Source organism: Halictus rubicundus, chromosome 13, assembly GCF_050948215.1.
Source record: "Halictus rubicundus isolate RS-2024b chromosome 13, iyHalRubi1_principal, whole genome shotgun sequence".
In the NCBI taxonomy this organism is placed as follows: Eukaryota; Metazoa; Arthropoda; class Insecta; order Hymenoptera; family Halictidae; genus Halictus; species Halictus rubicundus.
Window position 1 is genome coordinate 110,053 of NC_135161.1, and position 19,388 is coordinate 129,440.

Here is a 19,388-nt window from a genome sequence, read left to right on the forward strand (position 1 = left end):
TATAGTCGAATAGCCTAGGATATACCCGAATATACTTGAATATACTAGAATATAGCAGAATAGCCTACGATGTACCAGAATGTAATTGAATATATCAGAAAATGGCAGAATACACTAGATTATACCACAATATACGTGAATAAACTAGAATATAGCAGAATACGCTAGAACAAACTAGAATATAGCAGAATACGCTAGAATATACCAGACTATGCTTGAATATACTAGAATATAGCAGAATAGCCTAGGATATATCAGAATATAATTGAATATACTAGAATATAGCAGAATACGCTAGAATATACCAGACTATGCTTGAATATACTAGAATATAGCAGAATAGCCTAGGATATATCAGAATATAATTGAATATACTATAATATAAAGCAGAATACTCTCGAATATACTAGAACATACTTGAATATACTAGTATATAGCAGAATAGCCTAGGATATACCAGAATATATTTGAACATACTAGAATATAGCAGAATACACTGGAATATACCAGAATATACTTGAATATAAAATAATATAGCAGAATACACTAGAATATACTAGAATATACTTGAATATACTAGAATATAGCAAAATACACTAGAATATACTAGAATATACTTGAATGTACTAGTTTATAGCAGAATAGCCTTGAATATTCCTGCATACACTTGAATATACTAAAATGTAACCGAATACACTAGAATATACCAGATGTTGCTAATTATAGGCAGGTCACTTTCCCGAGTCACCGTATATCGTTTCCCCTTTCGCAAGCTCAGGTAGCAGCAACCATCCTGAGCCGTCTGGGGTACATATGGTTTCCCATATGTTAACCGTACTCCTTTCATGATCCAAGGTGATCACTGAGTGACGGTCCGACTCAGGTATCGCCAACTATTGTGAGCCGCCTACCGCACATACAGTTTCCCATATGGCAACCGTACTCCTTTTGTGACCCAAGGTGGTCACTGAGTGACGGTCCGGCTCACTATTGTTGACGGTGTATTATTCTACCTGTTTGGGCTCAGGTAATAGTTCCCCTTCATGGGTCGCTCACTACACATTAGGTTCCTAAATGTCGACCATACTCCTTTTATGACCCAAGGTGATCACTGAGTGATGGTCCGACCCACGATCTCTTGGAACTCTTTCATACCTGACGATATTGACGGAAGTCGGTGACTACTCACAGAAGCGACCATTCCATTTGCCTTCTACTAGCACGACTCTCTCGTTTTCTCGTGGTTTCTTCTATTTAATCTACCCCTACCCCTGCATATTTGTCGCGGGGTTCCACACTAACAGAGTATACTTTCCATCTTCCAATTAACTCTCAACTCGAACATAGAAATTAACTTATATAAGAATTAACATAGAACATAATAATTAACTCAGTCCTTAACACTCTCCCCCTCTGCTGCGGGGGCTTTTTCCTCCGTAGCACTAACATTTAACACAGGTAACACTATTAGTTTTACTACAGGTCTTCTCAACGTCCCATGTTGAGTCTTCACTTCCGCTACTCGAATTCTTCCGTCGGCTCCTGGATACACTGCTTTGATGATTCCTTTTAGCCACATATTCCGTGGCATTAGATGGTCTGCGATAATAACTATGCTTCCGGTTTTTATCGATTTCGTGTCATGCGTCCATCGCCTACGTGGCTGCAGTGTGGGTAGATATTCTCGTACCCACCGGTTCCAGAAGTGGTCTGCTAACCTCTGAGCTACTCTCCATTGTTTTCTGCTATATAGTTCGATGTCATCGGGTACATTTGGCAATGGGTCAGCTGACGAGGTTCCTATTAGAAAGTGGTACGGTGTGATGGCTTCAGGATCCCTAGGATCTACCGATACGTGTGTCAGCGGACGTGAGTTTACTGTCCGTTCCGCCTCTAGCAGCACTGTTTGCAACGTCTCTTCTTTAGGTGACCTTTCCTTTAAGGTTACCTTCAAAGCCGTTTTTACGCTTCTCACAAGCCGTTCCCAGCTTCCACCCATGTGGGGTGAGGCAGGTGGAATAAACTTCCATATCATTCGGTGACTACTAGCGAATTCCGTTTGTTTTTGTTGGTCGAGATCCTGTATTAGTTGCTTAATCTCTCGGTCCGCACCTTTCAGATTCGTGGCGTTATCTGAGTACAGTTGGGAAGGGAAACCCCGTCGCGCTCCCATTCGTCTCAGAGCCATAATCGTTGAATCTGTAGTCAGGGAGTTAACTAATTCTAGATGGATGGCTCGTGTTGTCAAGCATGTGAATAAGACGCCCCATCTTTTCTCATGACGTCTTCCAACTGTGACGGTCAATGGTCCAAAGTAGTCCATTCCGCAGTGAGTGAAAGGACGTTGGTGATGTCCTAATCTAGCCAATGGTAAATCACTCATTCTTGGAGGATTTGACTTCGCTCTTCGGATGCGACACGTTACGCACTGATGCGCTACCCACCTAATTGTAGGTCTGAGTTTCAATATCCAGTACCTTTGCCTGAGCTCATTTAATACAGTTTCGGTGCTGCCATGTCCCGCTGATTCGTGATACTGACGTACCAACAATCTGGTATATGGATGTTTCCCGTCTAAGAGGACCGGTCTTTTCATTTGTTCGGCAATTCCAGCTATGTTGCTAACCCGGCCTTTTAATCTTAATATTTGTTGGTCATCCATCGCGGGTGAAAATTGTATGAGTCGGCTGTCAGCGGGTAATGGTCGTCGTTGTTCTATTGATCTGATTTCATTTCCAAAGCTTTCTTCTTGCGCTTGCCTAATCCATAATTTTTCAGATCGTTGCATTATGTCTTCTGTTAATTCTACGCCTCTTTTCTTCTTGCACCGTTCAACGAATATAAGTATTCTTGCCGTAGTTCGTATCAAACGCAACCACGATGAAAACCTTTGGATGTCGAGCAGCACCGGGTTTGTTGTTCTTCCGATTGCTGCCACTGTTCGACACTCTTCTTCTGTCGCCTGTTCTTTGCTTTTCCCCGCTCGTGATCTTGGCCAACTGTTTTCAGCGTCTGTTAAGAAATCCGGTCCATGGAACCAGTTGGATTCAGTTAGGATTGCAACAGGTCTATTCCGGGTTGCGTGATCAGCTGGGTTTTGTTTCCCGGAAATCCATCTCCACTCGGTTGTAGTCGTGAGTTCGTCGATCTCAGCTAACCGATTAGAAACGAACGTTTTGAACGATCTTGGATCCGCTTGAATCCACGACAATACCGTGTTTGAGTCTGTCCAAAAAATACGGCGTGATATTTTTAACTCGTGCTCCGTTTCGATTGTCCGTCCTAGACGACTCGCTAGTAATGCAGCTTGCAACTCCAGGCGAGGAATTGACGTAGGTTTTAATGGAGTTACTCTGCTTTTAGAGCAGATAAACGCTACGGTGGATCGCCCGTTGCTATACGTAAATTTCCAATAGGCAACTGCCGCGTAGGCTAACTCGCTTGCATCACAAAATACATGTAGCTCTGTGGTGGTTACATGGCATCGAGCCACGTAGCATCGTGGTATCGTTAGTTCACCTAGTGATTGTAGCTCGGATGTCCACTCCTTCCACTTGCCCATCTCAGCTATCCTTAGATTCTCGTCCCAAGTTATGCCGCTACGCCATACGTTTTGCAGCAGTATCTTGCTCTTAATTGTAAAGGGGGCCAGAAATCCAAGCGGGTCGAATATCGACATGATTGTTCGTACCATCTCCCTTTTAGTAATTCCTTTTTCTTGTAGTGGTAAGCTCACCGCATTTTGCTTTTTATTTGTATTAAAACTGAACGTGTCTGACATCGCATCCCAGTAGAGACCTAGTGTCTTGGATGCTCGTCTTTCCTTCGCTGTTAATTGAACAGTTCCTGAAGTCACATTTCCTCCGGACATTTCTTTCATAACAGCGTCACTATTACTTGTCCAGCCGCACATTTGAAAGCCACCCCGCCGATGTATCTCTGTTACCTCTCTAATTAGTCGTTTGGCCTCATCTTCCGTGTCCACACTGTCTAAATAATCGTCTACATAATGTTTATATTTGATGGCATTTACCGCTTCAGGATATAAAGTTGCAAACTCGTCAGCGTTGCGATTCTTCACATATTGGGCTGACGATGGAGATGATATGGCTCCAAAAATCATCGATGACATGCGGTATACGTCTGGCTTCTGGTTCCGTTCGGTTTCCCGCCATAGGAATCGTTGTACGTCGCGATCTTCTTCTCGTATCTTTATTTGAAGAAACATCTCTTTAATATCTGCGACGAACGCTATCTTTCTTTGACGAAAGCGCATTAAAACTCCGAGTAACGAATTCAACAAGACCGGTCCTGGTAAGAGCACGTCATTGAGGCTAGTGCCATGACATTTCGCTGCTGCATCGAAGACAATACGCAGTTTATTCGGCTTGTCCACATGCTTTACTCCAAAGTGCGGCAAATACCACACTGGAGATCCTGTTTCAATTTGCTGCGCAGTTAATTTTTCTGCGTATCCCTTTTTGATCAAATCTTCTATTTGTCTGGTATATGCGTTTGCTAATTCTGGTTCTTTGTCCATCCTTCTTTCCAAATTTTTTAACCGCTCAAGAGCATACGAGTAGTTATTCGGTAGATCCACCTTTTCTGTATGCCAGAGCAATCCAGTTTCCCATCTCCCTAGCTTTCTTTTAGTCGTGGTATTTTGAAGGTGCTGCGCTCTTTCTTCTTGCCGGTTCGTGCGAAGTATGTTGGAAATTCCAATGGATTCTAATTCAAAATATTCTTGGATCACTTCGTTTAAACTTTTGGCGTGGTCAGTTTCTGGCTTTGAGTGTTCTGTCAACCCAAAGGCCTTTGTTAAACGATTTGTAAACTCATGGTCCGTCATTGTGTAGCCGTGAACCACCCAACCGAGTTCGGTGAGTGATGCGACCGGTAAATTCCGACCTCCGACTCGCAACTCTTTTGGAATGCATAAATACCAGTTGTCTTGACCCAGTAAAATCGTAGGTTTTGCATTCACATAATAAGAAATAGGTAAATCTTTAAGGTGTTCGTGTTTGTTTGTATCGCTTCTCCGCAATGTTTGATGGGGTAGCTTCAGCTTTGCTACGGTTTGGACATTTCGCACTAAGTGTTTCTGTACTCTTCTTATGTCTGAGATCTCCAAAGAAACTCGTTGGCTTCGTCCTTCCGTTGTCATCATTCCACCAACCCCAAGTATATCCAGTTTGCTCGCGGGTCCGTTTGTACCTATTTCCCTGGCAATCTGTTTGTCGATTAGGGAAATTGTTGATCCTTCGTCCAGGAAGGCATACGTTTTCGCTTGACCCGCCGGACCACTTAGTATTACCGGAACAATTTTCAGAAACACTTGGCTCTGCCCTTTCTGTCAGTCTTCCTTCCGCGCGTAGACTGTTGTTTCTGTGATGACGTCCGTCCCACCCTCACTATTTGCTGTAGTCATTGTGTTGGGGTTTACCATTTTCTTATGCAACAGTCTGTGGTGTGACTTGTTGCAATTTCCAATACCGCACTTTTCTGCTTGACACTGCAGCCGGCGATGGTCCTTCTTCAAACAGCGGAAACACAAATTGTGTCTCTTTGCCCATCTCCATCTCTGATCCACATTTGCTGTTTGGAATTTCTCACAATCCACTGGACGGTGTTCTCTGTGATTACAGAAACTACATTTAAGCCCACTATATTTGCTTCTTGGTTGTTTGTCATTGCTGTCTTTCCCTTTCGCTGCTGCATACACCCGTCTTGTTCTTTCTCTCCTTTCATTTGTTCCTCGTCCCTTCCCCCGAGAATCATCTTTTCGAGCGTTCCCTGAGGTTACAGTGACACCACTAGTCCCTGCCTTGCACGCCATTTCTGCCTCCATCGTTAGGAATGTCGATAGACCGACGAGTCTCGGTTCATCGGTCGGTCTCATATTCGCAAACCGATTATAATTATATATCATCGCAGATGACATTTTTTGGATAATATTGTTAATTAATTCCGGACTATGCAAATAACCCAGATGATTTACGCTTTGCATGCTCACTACACAGTTTCGCACTTTTGCTGCCAACGTTGGAAGATCCATACCCCTTGTGCCTATTCTTGGCAGTCGTTTCATTTCTTCCACGACTTTTCCCAATATGACATCGACATTACCGAAACGCAACTCTAACGATGCCATAATATCTTCTGCACTTCCAGATGTCAACAACAATGAATCCACTGTCTCTTTTGCTTCTCCGCGTAAACATTCACATAAACGTAGCACGTTTTCTTTATCGGTGAAGCCATTTAGTTCGGTGGTGATATCGAAAGCCCTTTTAAACGGTATCCATTCCGTGGATTTCCCTCGAATATAGGCAGTTTTCGAGCAGACGTGAGTCTTGTCATTAGGTTTGTTGGTGACGTTTTTGCGTGTGGCTTTAGCGTGGCAATCACGTCCGTTAGTACTGTTGTCAATTTATCGAGTTTATCGTTCTCCTGATCTATAGACTTTTCATTACGTTTGGCTGCCGTTGATTGTTTTTCCGAATTCCTCAGCCATTCCGTTATGTTCTGCGCTGTGGCCGAATTGTTTGCTGGTTCTGGATGTTCGTTTATGAATTCGACCTCCTCGTCGAGTTCTGCTAGTTCGGCCTCCAGTCGTTTTTGTATTAGGTCCATTTCCAAGCGAGCACCTTCTTCGAGCGCCTTCTTCATCAATTTCGTCCTAGCCTCCGCCGCTTGATATTCCAGTTTCCTTTTCCTAGCCACAATGCTTGAGGCTCCTGAGCCTGCTATACTACCACGCGAACCGGGGTGACTATCTTCTTTTTTCTCCTCACTATCCTGGGCCCGTCTTGTGCCGCTTGGTCCAGCGTCATTGTCTGGTACACCCGTTTGCACTATGTCACGATCACTACCGTGTCTCCGGCCTGAATGAATGTATCTGAATGTATTTTTCGATCAGTTACTCGATGCAATAAAATAAAAATGTAGTTATGTATCAAAAAACATGGACGACCTTGATAACTCCGAAAATATGACCTTAGGAAAAAAATATTCTTGCCAGATATTTGGTCTATTGATGATATACACATTACGCAACAAATATTTTTGCATCACAATAGCCGAAAGAGATGGTCCGTGCAAAGGAACGCCAATTTTCGAGGATCAAGGTCATGTCATTATACATATCTGAATGTATTTTTCCATCAGTTACTAGATGCAATAAAATAAAAATGTAGTTATGTATCAAAAAACATCGATGACCTTGACAACTCCGAAAAAACTGACCCTCTGAGAAAAATATTCGTGCCAAATATTTGATCCATTGACTCCATGCACATTACGTAACAAATATTTTTTGCATCGCAATAACCTGAAGAGACATTTAGGTCTTATTATTTAAACGGACCTCCCTGTATACAAACCTGGTTATAATGAAACCAGCAGCCTTTTACACAGCTTAATGGAAATTGTTGCTGCAATGTGTTCATTGCTGCAATTTCATAATCTGTCATTGTCATTCTTAAATTCTTATTAAGCATAGGAGATAATTCATTAATTTTGCGCCACAGTGTTGTATACATAGTCTTTGTTAATGTCTCACACAGTACGAAAACAGTAGCAACTCCCTTTTAAAATAAAGCTTTCATAAGTATAAATTGGAATATTGGACAAACATGGATACATATCTCTATACTAGTTGTACAAATGTAATCACTGCACAAGTGCATTAAAATAATATATTTACATAAATTGTTGTACTCACAGTATCCATATACTGAATGTGGATAATATATAACTGTGCTATAGGTGGCCGAGTAGGTAAAACCTTAAAAAATAAAATAACTATGTATATCATGATATAAATATAAATTATTCATACAATATATGTTCCATAGAAAAATACTTTGGACAAGTGTATAGTCTCCTGGAAACAACATTCTGATAAGTACATTTTGTTACGTATCAACGCATAGAGGACATGTGATCGTCAATTTCATTCTTTTAAATGGAATCACATATTTTTTGTTGCATTATTTGATGCAGTTCGCCATTTTTTAGAAAAAAGGTACTAAATCGTTTATATTGAATAACAATGGGTTTAACCGATATTTATTTTATGTAGGTCTCGAATGAAAATGGAAAATTAATCACAATTTTACTTAAAATGGTTTAGTATTTTTGCATAAAAGGCAACAAGCTTCGTGGATTGGTTCATTAAACTACATAGCAGTCCGTTTAAAAAATGTATGTCACTTTAATATAAGGTCCACACATTCATCAATAAAGAAACCGAGTAATATACCAGATTGCAGCTTCTTGGAATCACTCCCTTCTTGTCTAAATTACTTTTTTTTATACAAAAGCATATAGTATATGTGTATGGTGCATTTATATGAGAAGCATTGGTTTTTCAATATTGTAAAACGTTTGATGTAGTAGAGACAAATTCAACAAAGACATGTTTATAGAAAAATGCATTATCAACATTTCTCATAAAAGCGAATTGAGCAGAGAGCAATAAATTAATTGTAATTAACTGTAATTTATAATCTAAAATATATCAAAATTATGTTTTACAATGTACTAATAAAACAACATATTGACAATAAATGTTAATTTTGCTCCTACTGCTTCGAACACTATCTATTTTTACATACTTCATAAAATTAAATCACATATACCAATCTGTATGTTACTTACAGAGAAAATACCATCAGCATAAATACATTGAGAGGTATTAAGGGTCTGCAACAGCAATTCAGTGGAAAATAAAATTGCTACTTTACCATCTCCATTGCTTATCATTATTTTATAAATATTTTCCATAAAAGAAGAGGTTCTTAAATATTCGTATAAAGCAGCTAAACAAGGTGGAATGGGAGGGCAACTTTTCTGTCTCTCACGAAGAAGTGTGGCTTTCACACTATTATATGAAAGCACAGATGCAGCGTCAGGATATCTTTCATAAAAGAAAATAAATTACTTAATCCACAATTTATATACACATACATAATTTAAAGACTACATTTTACAGTGCACACTTTTTAATAAATACTAGAAACTAATACTTACTTTCTACAAACATCGTCGAATATTTGCTTTAATGGAAACGCCGTTTCTCGACAAAGCTGAAGCATTTCGTGCTTCATTTTCTCTTGATCGATCCTATGCAAAAGTTTCGAATGATTGTGATCGTGTAACAATTTAATACAACCATCACCGACGTCCATTATTGCCCCGCGACACCCCGTAGTACGGCGTGTATTACAGCGAAAAATATTTTTTGTGCGATTGTCTTTATTATACGTATAATTATTATATACGTAAATAAAGCTACCGACGGATTTTCCGGGAAGTTTTTCCATTTTTAAAACAGCACGTAACAGTGAAAGTAGCACAATATAAATGATACAAACCACTATAAGAGAATTGAATAGCAAATGAACATGTATGAAGTTACGAACAGAAGTATCTGAAACAAACGAAAGTTAACGACAAAACAAATGACTGCAGAGACCGTGTGTAAAGCTAGGATTGGTTCATTTATTTATTTATTACTTACTTCACTCATATATATTTTTTTATTCCGAAGTCTTTCACATGCACGAAAATAGAACATTTTCATCTAAATAATATACACCTAATTCTGTTTTTACACGATAGATGTTCCCGAAGAATACCTATAAAAAAATGTACACGAATTTTCTTCGGGAACGTATCTATCGTGTAAACACAGAATTAGGTATATACAATTTTGCACTAATAAAGAGTAAATGATAGTAAAGATCTATTACACGACAATTGGGCATTTACGTTCTATATTCCAAACATAAGTGAGCATATAATAACAGAAAAACGAATAAGACTTGTACATTCTGTATGTATCTTTCATGTTTTCACAGATGCAGCATACTATCAGATTTGAATACAATTAAAATCCACAATATATAAATACATATAACAAATACACATATAAATACATATAAAAAGTTTTATAGAAAAATTAGTCAGTAATCAGATCAGAATAAAATATAAATTGAAAAAACTAGTGAAAAATTTTCTATCTAGTAGAAAATTGAGATCGCTATATATGAATATATGTATTTTTTTTTAAATACTGGAGTTGTTAAGTTCAATAAGTATTAGCTCAGAAGCTATGAATTTTATTTGAAATGCCTATATACTCAAAATAGTGTGCCGTGTAGTGAAACTATAACATAATGGTGTCACAAAAGCTAGGATAAGTTGCATTTAACAACACACTTTAAAATGACATGCAACATACAGTATTCTAGAACGAGGATATATTATAGATACATTGATGGAAAATATAATGATGAAAATTTTTTTCTCAATACACAGAGGCAGAGAATTTTATTTTCAGTATCTCAATAACAGGTTCTCAAATCCTTGGTAGTCCTCAGAGAATTTTATTTGACACAGATTGCGCCTGTAAAATATAATTAAAGAAATCACAAAGTATCATGTTCATTGCATTTGAACTAACTATTTACAGATAGAATTTACTTATCTCAAATATTTTAGTCAGATTTTAGCATCCAATTGGTATATATTCGGACTCCACCATAAATGTACAGAGTATACCGCTTGAAATTAGATTGATATTCTTAAATGCCTCCAAAATTACGCATATATATATATTCATTACACCATGAAGCATTCTGTACGAATGTCGAATCTTTTCAAAAGCGGCTCTTAGACCAAATATTATTACCATTTTGTACTTAAACAATGCAAGTTAAAAGTTCAAGAAACCATAGCTTTAGAAAATAAAATTATGTAACGACGTGTGATACTATTACACTGTGACAGGAGATGTTATGCCATATTACTTATTAACTGATAGATCCGTATAGGTAAGTATAAATAATAAACTTACGAGAGCAAAAATGATAAGTATTGATAAAAATGTATTCACAAAATGCTTAACAGCAATACAGAGTACGCTAATAAATGAAATAGCGTTAGAGATAGATATATAAAATAGATATACGGATTGGCGAATCAGGAGGATGTGTAATCACTAATAAATTAAAAATTAATATCACCATGTTTTATTCTTGATTTTCGTCTCGTACTGTCTTGAAGAATCGCCCATTAAATTGTCTCCAACATGTTGCCAATATATATGTATGTCTTGGACTAGATCGGACCACCGCTTTTCTCGTAAACAGTAAGTATTCCACAAAAGTGGCGGAAGAAATACTGCAGCATATCTTAGTGGCAACATAATGACCTAAAACAATTTTTCAAGAATTAATACATGTAACTATTATTTTATGTACATAAGTAAAGTTCAATATAAAAATATAATTATTGTAACATATATAACAAATACACTGGACTAGCTCTGAAAAAAAGATAAGTAAAATGTAAAGAAATACCTGAAACATGAAAGCATCTTTTACTATTAATGTTGTAAATAACATTAAATGACTTAAGGATTTCTGAAATAAATTAGGTAATACACCTTGTACTTACAAGTTTATTAATATCAATGGTTCTATCGTGATAGGTAGTGTCAACAATCACTGTGTTTAAATCAAGAACACATAAAATATATTACAATTTAAAAATTCAATATTTTTTTGCTTATGCTTTTTCAAAGAGTTGTCGTTACATTTTAAATAAAAGACATAATTAAGGATCATTTGTCATATAAAAAAATTATTATTATTTCACTAACGTATATACACATTTGGTGAAATTATCACACCTTGTTAGAATGCTTAATCCCTTGCGGTCCACACAGTTCCATCTCATATAGTTTTAGAACTTGCTATAATATCATACAATTTAGCTTTAATCCAGATAAAATAAGTATATTAGCAATATATTTAGAACAGTGAAAACTAGAATTGCTTTCATATAATATTTAATTATGGGATTTATGTAATATGTAATTATGGTATTTATATAATATGTAATTATGGTATTATTCATGAATGGAATATGAATATGTAAAATACGCGAGCAGTTGTGCAAAAATAACATTTCTAGACTAAGTCGACGTAAATAGGACCGCAACAGGTCAATATACGCATTTTTAAGAGCAACTTAATATTCGTGTACGTATTCTTGTTTGCCAATCACTATATCATCAGTAAAAAGAAAATAAAATAAGCCACATAGTATCTGGTTTATTCCATCCGTACCTTTTTGATAGATAGAAATACTTACCTTACTTAATCTGATCAAATTCTAGCTCCCAAATTATGTATTCTCAATCCTTTTGAATCTGCTGCAACATAAATATTTTTTCAACTATTTACAGCTTCTTCATGTTCTTCACTATTTACATGCGTATATTACGATCATTTAACAAATATAGTACTTAACATAACACTTGTGACACAGATTGTACACAAAATAAATTACTTAAAACCGTAGCATTTTCTCACATTTTTATCAACTATTCATAATTTAAGCACATCTTACACAGTCACCTATAAAATTAAAATCACTGACAAATTTTGATACTTTAGACACATTCTGCATAGAAGGTATATAATCATAGACTATGTAATCACACAGCACAACACAAGATGATAAACAACAGTTTGAATTCATTCTGTGCGCAATCTATCGTGAGTACAATTTTACATGTGCGTAACTCAGCGTGTGCGTCTTAACCATGTGGGCAATCCTTGCGTGTGCGAAAACCCACTGTGTCCAATGTTACTGTGTCCAAAAAAACCGTGTGTCCAATAATACCGTGTCCAAAAGAACCGTGTGCCATGCCGTCGTGCGCAATCGTCTGTGCGCAAAAGAGCCATCCCCGCCGAACTGGGGAGGTTCCTGGACCGGCTGGGGCTTATGATAGCCCCCCATATGGCCGGTCCGGTGTTGGTCCTGAGGGACCTCAACGCGAGGTCCTCTACCTGAGGAAACCCCGGGATCAGCGCCCGAGGCGGAGTCTTAGCAGACTGAGCAGAGGGGATGGAGCTCCGGCTAATAAACCGGGGCTCCGTGCCTACGTGCGTGAGGTGGAACGGCTGGTCGATAGTGGACGTTTCGTTCCTGACCGCCGCGGCCTCTCGCCGTGTGTCCAACTGGCGGGTCTGGGATGGTAAAACGTTGTCGGACCACTGCTACGTCCTGATGGACGTTGCGGTGGCCTCGGACTCGCCGGTGAACACGCCCCTCCGACGAGGCACCCTGTCGGCGCCCAGATGGGTGCTGAAACGACTGGACGGGGACCTACTGAGGGCCGTGATTATCGGCTCTGCCTGGCCTTTGGCCAGGAAGCGCGGGGTAGAAGAGGGGGCGGCTTGGATCCGGGACACGTTGCAAATGATTTGCGATATGGCGATGCCCCGGATCCGAGCTCAGCCCCCGAGAAAGTCAGTCTACTGGTGGTCGGGGGAGCTGGCCGAATTACGCAGTTCGGCAGGCCGAGCCCGCCGCCGGTACACCCGCGCCCGTCGCCGCCATTTTCTGGGCGGCGACGCGGAGCCGAGGGTCGCCGAGCTGTACAAGGAGTACAGATCGGCGGCCGTGGCCCTCAAGCGTGCGATAGCCGCTGCTAAGGCCAAGGCCCGGGATGAGCTCCTGCTCACCCTCCGTGACGAACCATGGGGACGCCCGTACAAGGCGGTGCTTGGGAAGCTCCGCCCCTGGGCGTCACCGGTCACGGAGAGGTTAGACCCGGAACTCCTGGGGCGCGTCCTAGATACCCTCTTCCCCCTCAGTGATAGGGAGGAGGGGAGGTGGGAACGCACCCCGGGCCGGATCATGGGATGGTCGGACAAGTTCCGGGTCACCGAGTGGGAGCTGTACCAGGCCGTCCGGGAGCTGCGGGCTAGGGGCAAGAAGGCCCCCGGCCCTGATGGGGTTCCAGGTGGTGTAGCGGCCTTAGCCCTAGAGGTCCTCGCCCCGGCGTTCAGGAGCGTCATGGACGCGAGCCCGCGCCGGGGGGTCTTCCCTACGATTTGGAAAGGTGCGTGCCTGGTTCTCCTCCACAAGGAGGGGAAACCCGCAGAGTCTCCCTCTGCATACCGGCCGGTGTGTTTACTCGACGAGGCGGGCAAGCTGTGCGAAAGAATAATTGCCGCCCGCCTCGTCGAGCATCTGTCGCGAGGTGGTCCCGACCTGAGCGACAGCCAGTATGGATTCCGGAGGGGGCGCTCGATTATTGACGCCCTGGAGCGTTTGCGCCTCCACCGGGAACGGGCTGTCGTTCGGGGCGGGGTGTTGATCGCCGTGTCGTTGGACATATCCAACGCAATCAACGCCCTGCCCTGGACGGAGATAATGGGGGCGCTGGATCATTTCCAGGTGCTCCTTAATCTCCGGGAGGTGGTCGGCGACTATCTTCGCGGCAGAGAGGTGGTGTTCACCGGCCGGTATAACACCGTGCACACGAGGGAGACGCACCGCGGCGTCCCGCAGGGGTCGGTCCTCGGGCCGCTCCTGTGGAATTTGGCGTACGACGTGGTGCTGCGGGTCGTTCTCCCCCGGATACGGGTGTCATCTGCTATGCGGATGACACCCTGGTTTATGCCCAGGGTGGGACTGGAGGAGGACCAGGCACCTGGGAGAGGCTGCCCTGGACTACGTGGTTTGGCGAATCCGAAGAATGGGGCTGACCGTGGCCGCCGCAAAGACCGAGGCGATCTGGCTGTACGGACCGTCTTGGTCGTGGCGGCCACCCCGTGGTCGGGACCTCTGGATTCGCGTCGCTGCAACCTCCTTCGAGGTCGGGCCCAGGATGAGGTAGCTGGGCCTGGTCATAGACGGCCGCTGGCGATTCGAAGGACACTTCGAGCACCTCGCCCCCCGACTGGAGAAGACGGCGGCCGCCTTGGCGCGGCTACTGCCCAATATCGGAGAGCCTCAGTTGAAAGTCCGCCGCCTCTATGTGGAGGTGGTGCGGTCGATTGCCCTGTATGGGGCACCCGTATGGCACCGCTGGCTCGCAGCCGGCCGGCACAGCCAAGCACTCTTGGAAAGAGTGCGGCGCCGGCTGGCTCTGCGGGCCATACGGGATTACCGCACCATTTCCGCCGAGGCGGCGGGACTCTCGCCGTGGTTCCGCCCTTCCATGTTGTGGCGGCGGAGCGGGCGAAGCATTACCACATCGCCCGCTCATTCCGTCGCCCGCCGGGGGTGGAACTCACGCGCGAGGAGGAGGAAGAGCTCGAGGCTCAGAGTCGCCAGGCCCGGACGGACATGTTCACGGAGTTGAGGGCGCTTTTGGCGTCCTCCGCGCGTCCGATTGTCCGGGCATATTCGATATATAGTGCAGGAGGCGGGGAAGGTTGACCTTCCGCCTCACGCAAGTGCTCTCCAGCCACGGTTGCTTCGGAGAGTACCTGCACAAGATGGGGCGGGAGCCGACTGCGCAGTGCGACCACTGCGGCGAAGATGTCGACACGGCGCGGCACACGTTGGAGGAATGCCCAGCATGGGCAGGGACGCGTCGTGTCCTGAGTGCCGCGGTGGGCGGGTGGGACCTCTCGCTAGCGACCGTGGTCGACCACATGGTCGGCAGCCAGGGGTCGTGGATGGCGGTGGCCTCCTTCTGCGAGGAGGTTATGTTGCAGAAGGAGGCCGCCGAGCGGGCCCGGGAGCGTGACCCGGGCTCGGCTAGGAGAGTCTGGGCGCGGGGACGACCCCCGCGCCAACATGTGCCCTCCACGAGGGGGATGGCGAGGGAAGGGAGGGCGCGGGGGCCCCCCCGCGTCAACCGGTGTCCCCGAGACTGGGGAGCGGAGTGGGGTCGGCGCGGGGAGACTTCCCGCGCCCTGATGCGCCTCCGCCGATGGGCGGAGCATAGCTCCCCCGTGATAGGACGACACCCCCCGGGTTAGTTTCCCGGTATGGGGGGTGTTGGTACGTCCCGCCCCAACAGGGGAGGGGGATCCGTGGGGGGTGGGGTAGGAAGGGTCGGGGCGTGCCGGATCGCGCCTCGGACGGCCCTTCCGTCCGGTGGCGGCGTCTTCTTGCCTCGGCCGGGGCTGGTTCCTCCGGGACACCGGCTCCGAGCGGGGCGCGAAGACTCCGGGAGCTGTGGGTGGACCGAGCTGGGGCTCGGGAAGCCCAATCCGAAGGCTCCAGTCCGGGGTCTTATAGCGTAGGCAATGGGGGAGGCTAACCCCCTCCCTCGGGTATGATGTTAGCTGGGAGTTGTCCTGTCGAATATTCGTGATCTCCCCTTTAGCTTAGGTGGGCGTGGGTTTTTAGTGGGTAGCCTCTGGGGATAGCCCCCAGGGGTAGTCGCACATAACCCCGGCTTCATGACAAAAGCATTTTTCCACGGAAAAAAATTCTTGTTTTAGTTTTTGAAAATCTTGGGTGTTGTCGAGTTGGATTTTAGGTTTGTCGTTTGTGAATTTGGTGTGGAAGTGGGTGCCGTATGTTTGGGTAAGTTTTTGGATGAATAGTGGGTGGTTTATGTTCTTGTTATGTAGGTATATGGGTGGAAATTTAGTTCGTTTGGAGGTGGAAGGTGAAGTGGTTGTTTTTATGGGTCGTGGGGGGGGGGGTGGAGGTTGGTTGGGTGAAAGTGTTGGGTGGTGTGTCTGTGTCGTCAGTATGAATGTAGTCCTGGAAGATGCCGATGCCGATGTCTGTTTGATGTGGGTATTTGGATATGGGGTGTGGGGGTTGGGGTTTTTACCTTTCCTTGCATTTCTCTGGTGTTAGTGAGTGTTGCTGTGTAGGAGTTTGATAAAGATAGTGAGCGTCCTGTAGTTTTACTGGGATATGGTTTTCCGGCTCTTCTGGAGTTCCTTTTATTGGTCCATGGGCCCAATTTCTTGGTGTCTTCCTCCCCAAGCTCTAGCTTGGGGAGCAGCTGCTTTCTGTCCTCCGAGGGAATCGCAGAGGCGAAGTCCGCAGGAGGTGGTGGTTGCTGGTCGTGCGGGGGTGAGTTGGGTTGTTCGTGCGGTGTGCGTATGATTACGCGATGCGCACGCGCGGTGGTTAATTGCGAGAGTCGGCGATTATTTGACTCGAGGTGTCAGGTATACACCTGTGCGCCCTCGACGAGGGGTAGCGAGAGAATGATGATCAATCCCCCCATGATCCGCTGCTCGCTCGTTTCGGCCGGGTCTATATAGGCGAGCGCGGACCATTACGTGAGCCTCGCTTTGCGAGGAGCTCGGCTCGTGGATTGGCTCGCGCTTGGGTATGCCGCAAGCTCGCGACGGAACGCGTGAAACGCTGTTTCGTCGCAGGCTTACAAAACTTAAACTTAAACCAACAATCTCTCCAACCTAGTGGCTCCCCGGTGTCGCATTGAGTGCGTCCACGAAAACTATACCATCCTAGCGGATCCCCGATTTTGTATTGGGTTCTTCCGTATCCTAGCAGCACTCTGATTTCACATCAGGTGCGTCTGTGAGTTATCCAACTCCTAGCGGATTCCCAGTTTCGCATTGGGTTCGTCCGCGCTGTTATACAACCTCCTAGCAGTTTCCCGGTTTTGTACCCGGGTTCGCCGCGTGTCTATCCTAGTGACTCTCCGATTTCGCATTGGGTGCGTCCGCGTACCTAACTAACAAATTGAAACCATATTCCTGGAGGTAATAATCCCCTCGCCGGCCTCTCGCGTTGCTCGCAGCCCTGGCTCATAACATGGATAGGAATTTGGATACAAATGGTGCCATATTCAAAGCAAACAAAGCAAGCATTGTTTACTAGGGATGTTCACGTGCGAGTATTGAGGGGGGCGCCAGGGCTCAAGATTCTGTGGGTGCATCCCCCCCCCCTAATTCCACACACGTACACGAGATTTGCCAGGGTACGGGATGCCCGCTCTCATTTGTTAATAATGCAAAGATAGGACTGTTCTGTACTCAAAAGCGCTAGATAAAAGTTCAATTTAGGGTGAAAAGTTCCTCAGAAGTCCTACTTTAGCGTTTTTTAGCCGTAATTTGCAATATTCAGCAGCATGCTGATTGTCGAGTGACATTATTGTAAATATCGAGAGATTTAGAGCTCGTATGGAGTTCGTAGGGACTTTTCACCCTAGCGGGAACATATAGGATCTCAAGGCACCCAGAAAAATTGGATCATTGAGTATTTCATCAGAATATATTTCCGGCATTTTTCGCTACGAGTGCTATACTCTGTTCCCGATCTCTCTCGTCGTCAGCAGTCACTGTATCGGTAAAACAGAGAGAAGAGAGAAAATATGAAGCGGCGATGTTTCAAACTTCAGAGAATGACTGTGTTTTGCACCGAGGTTTCAAGAAAGTTCTTTCGTCTTCGGCGGGACAGTGTCCGGGGGGAGGGGGCAATTTATGACACTCTCTAGTGTCAATGTCACGGCGCCGGCCATCGGCGCAAGATGCTAATTCGCAACAGGTTGCTTTCGACCATTAGGGTTATAGAAATCAAATTTTTACTGAAAATATTTTGTTCAAGACTGGCGCGCGCGAGCACCATATTGCCGAGCTCACGCGGCGTGATCCCGCCAAAACGCGAGCAATCAGCGTCACCGAAAATTACGCGGGCAACCGATCGACCACGTAATTAGTCGCGATGCGTCTCGATCCTTCTGGAACGCTCTCGATTCGACAACCGGAAGTCCCGGTGCGTGTCGAACGTTCCAAAAGGATCAAAACAATAAAAGAGAGAGAGAGAACCGACGGCGCGCTCTCTCTGTGTACAACCGTTTCTCAGAAACCACGTGTCAAATTGTTCTTATCTTTTCCTTCTATCGGCTTTATTAAACATACAGTACAATAGTTGTATTCTTCTGACACATTTTTGTGAAATACAGTGAAGCTGACTTTTACAAATTGTAGATCCTTTCTGTGCATTCCTTTCCTATCAATAGTTTCCGTTACGACCTCGTGAACCCTTTTCAAATTCTGTAGTCCGTAACATATTTAGAATGCGTTCACTTCTATCTGGAGATGAAAACTAGAAAAAAATCTATTGTTTAAATATAGTTTGTCAAACTATTTGTTACATTTCGTGAACAATAATTGTTGCGGATTTTTTAGGGATTCAGCATGTTAGGTTGATCTTTTTATCTAGTGCGAACTATTATCCAGTAATGGCTTGCGGAAATTCCAGACCCTTCCAACCCTCGTGGGTACACGTCCTCGCCGACCAAGTCCCGACTCTGCATTATTGGGAAATGGTTTGAGGCATCCCGGACCCTTGCGATCTTCATAGGCACACGTACACGCCGACCAGGCGGTGTGTGAGTGTGCCGCGGCACGGCTATTCGAACGATGTGGGGCTGATGGCACTTCTGCGCATGTGCCACGCAGCAAGCGCGTCGTTCTACTGCGCTTGCGTTACTGCGCGATCGCGGCGACATGCTTGTCGCCGTCGAGTCGCTCTCTCTCTTGAATATTGTACTCCGTATCTCGTGTTTCTGCCGCGCAGTAATTTTCCGTCGTGCTGACTTTCTTTATACTACGTCGCGTCTCGAATTCGAGCATCGC

General features: G+C 44.3%; 1 protein-coding gene across 1 annotated transcript; it reads right to left on the reverse strand.

The window, feature by feature from the left end:
* Positions 1-1,390: 1,390 nt before the first annotated feature.
* LOC143360652 (uncharacterized) lies at positions 1,391-9,617 on the reverse strand. The gene is made up of 5 exons (XM_076799693.1): positions 9,034-9,617; positions 8,748-8,920; positions 6,474-6,884; positions 5,999-6,390; positions 1,391-5,230 (listed from the first exon to the last, which is right to left on the reverse strand). The coding sequence occupies exons 1-5, from the start codon at positions 9,324-9,326 to the stop codon at positions 1,391-1,393; spliced, it is 5,109 nt and encodes a 1,702-aa protein (XP_076655808.1). The 5' UTR covers positions 9,327-9,617.
* Positions 9,618-19,388: the final 9,771 nt, after the last annotated feature.

Excerpts from the sequence above, each read along its gene's own strand:
- LOC143360652 (XM_076799693.1), bottom strand. The coding sequence starts at position 9,326 with ATGGAAAAACTTCCCGGAAAATCCGTCGGTAGCTTTATTTACGTATAT. Across the intron at positions 6,391-6,473 it reads ACAATCAACGGCAGCCAAAC|CCACACGCAAAAACGTCACC; the intron begins GTAATGAAAAGT and ends GCCACGCTAAAG. Across the intron at positions 5,231-5,998 it reads GTGTAGTGAGCATGCAAAGC|ATTGCCAGGGAAATAGGTAC; the intron begins GTAAATCATCTG and ends ATCGACAAACAG.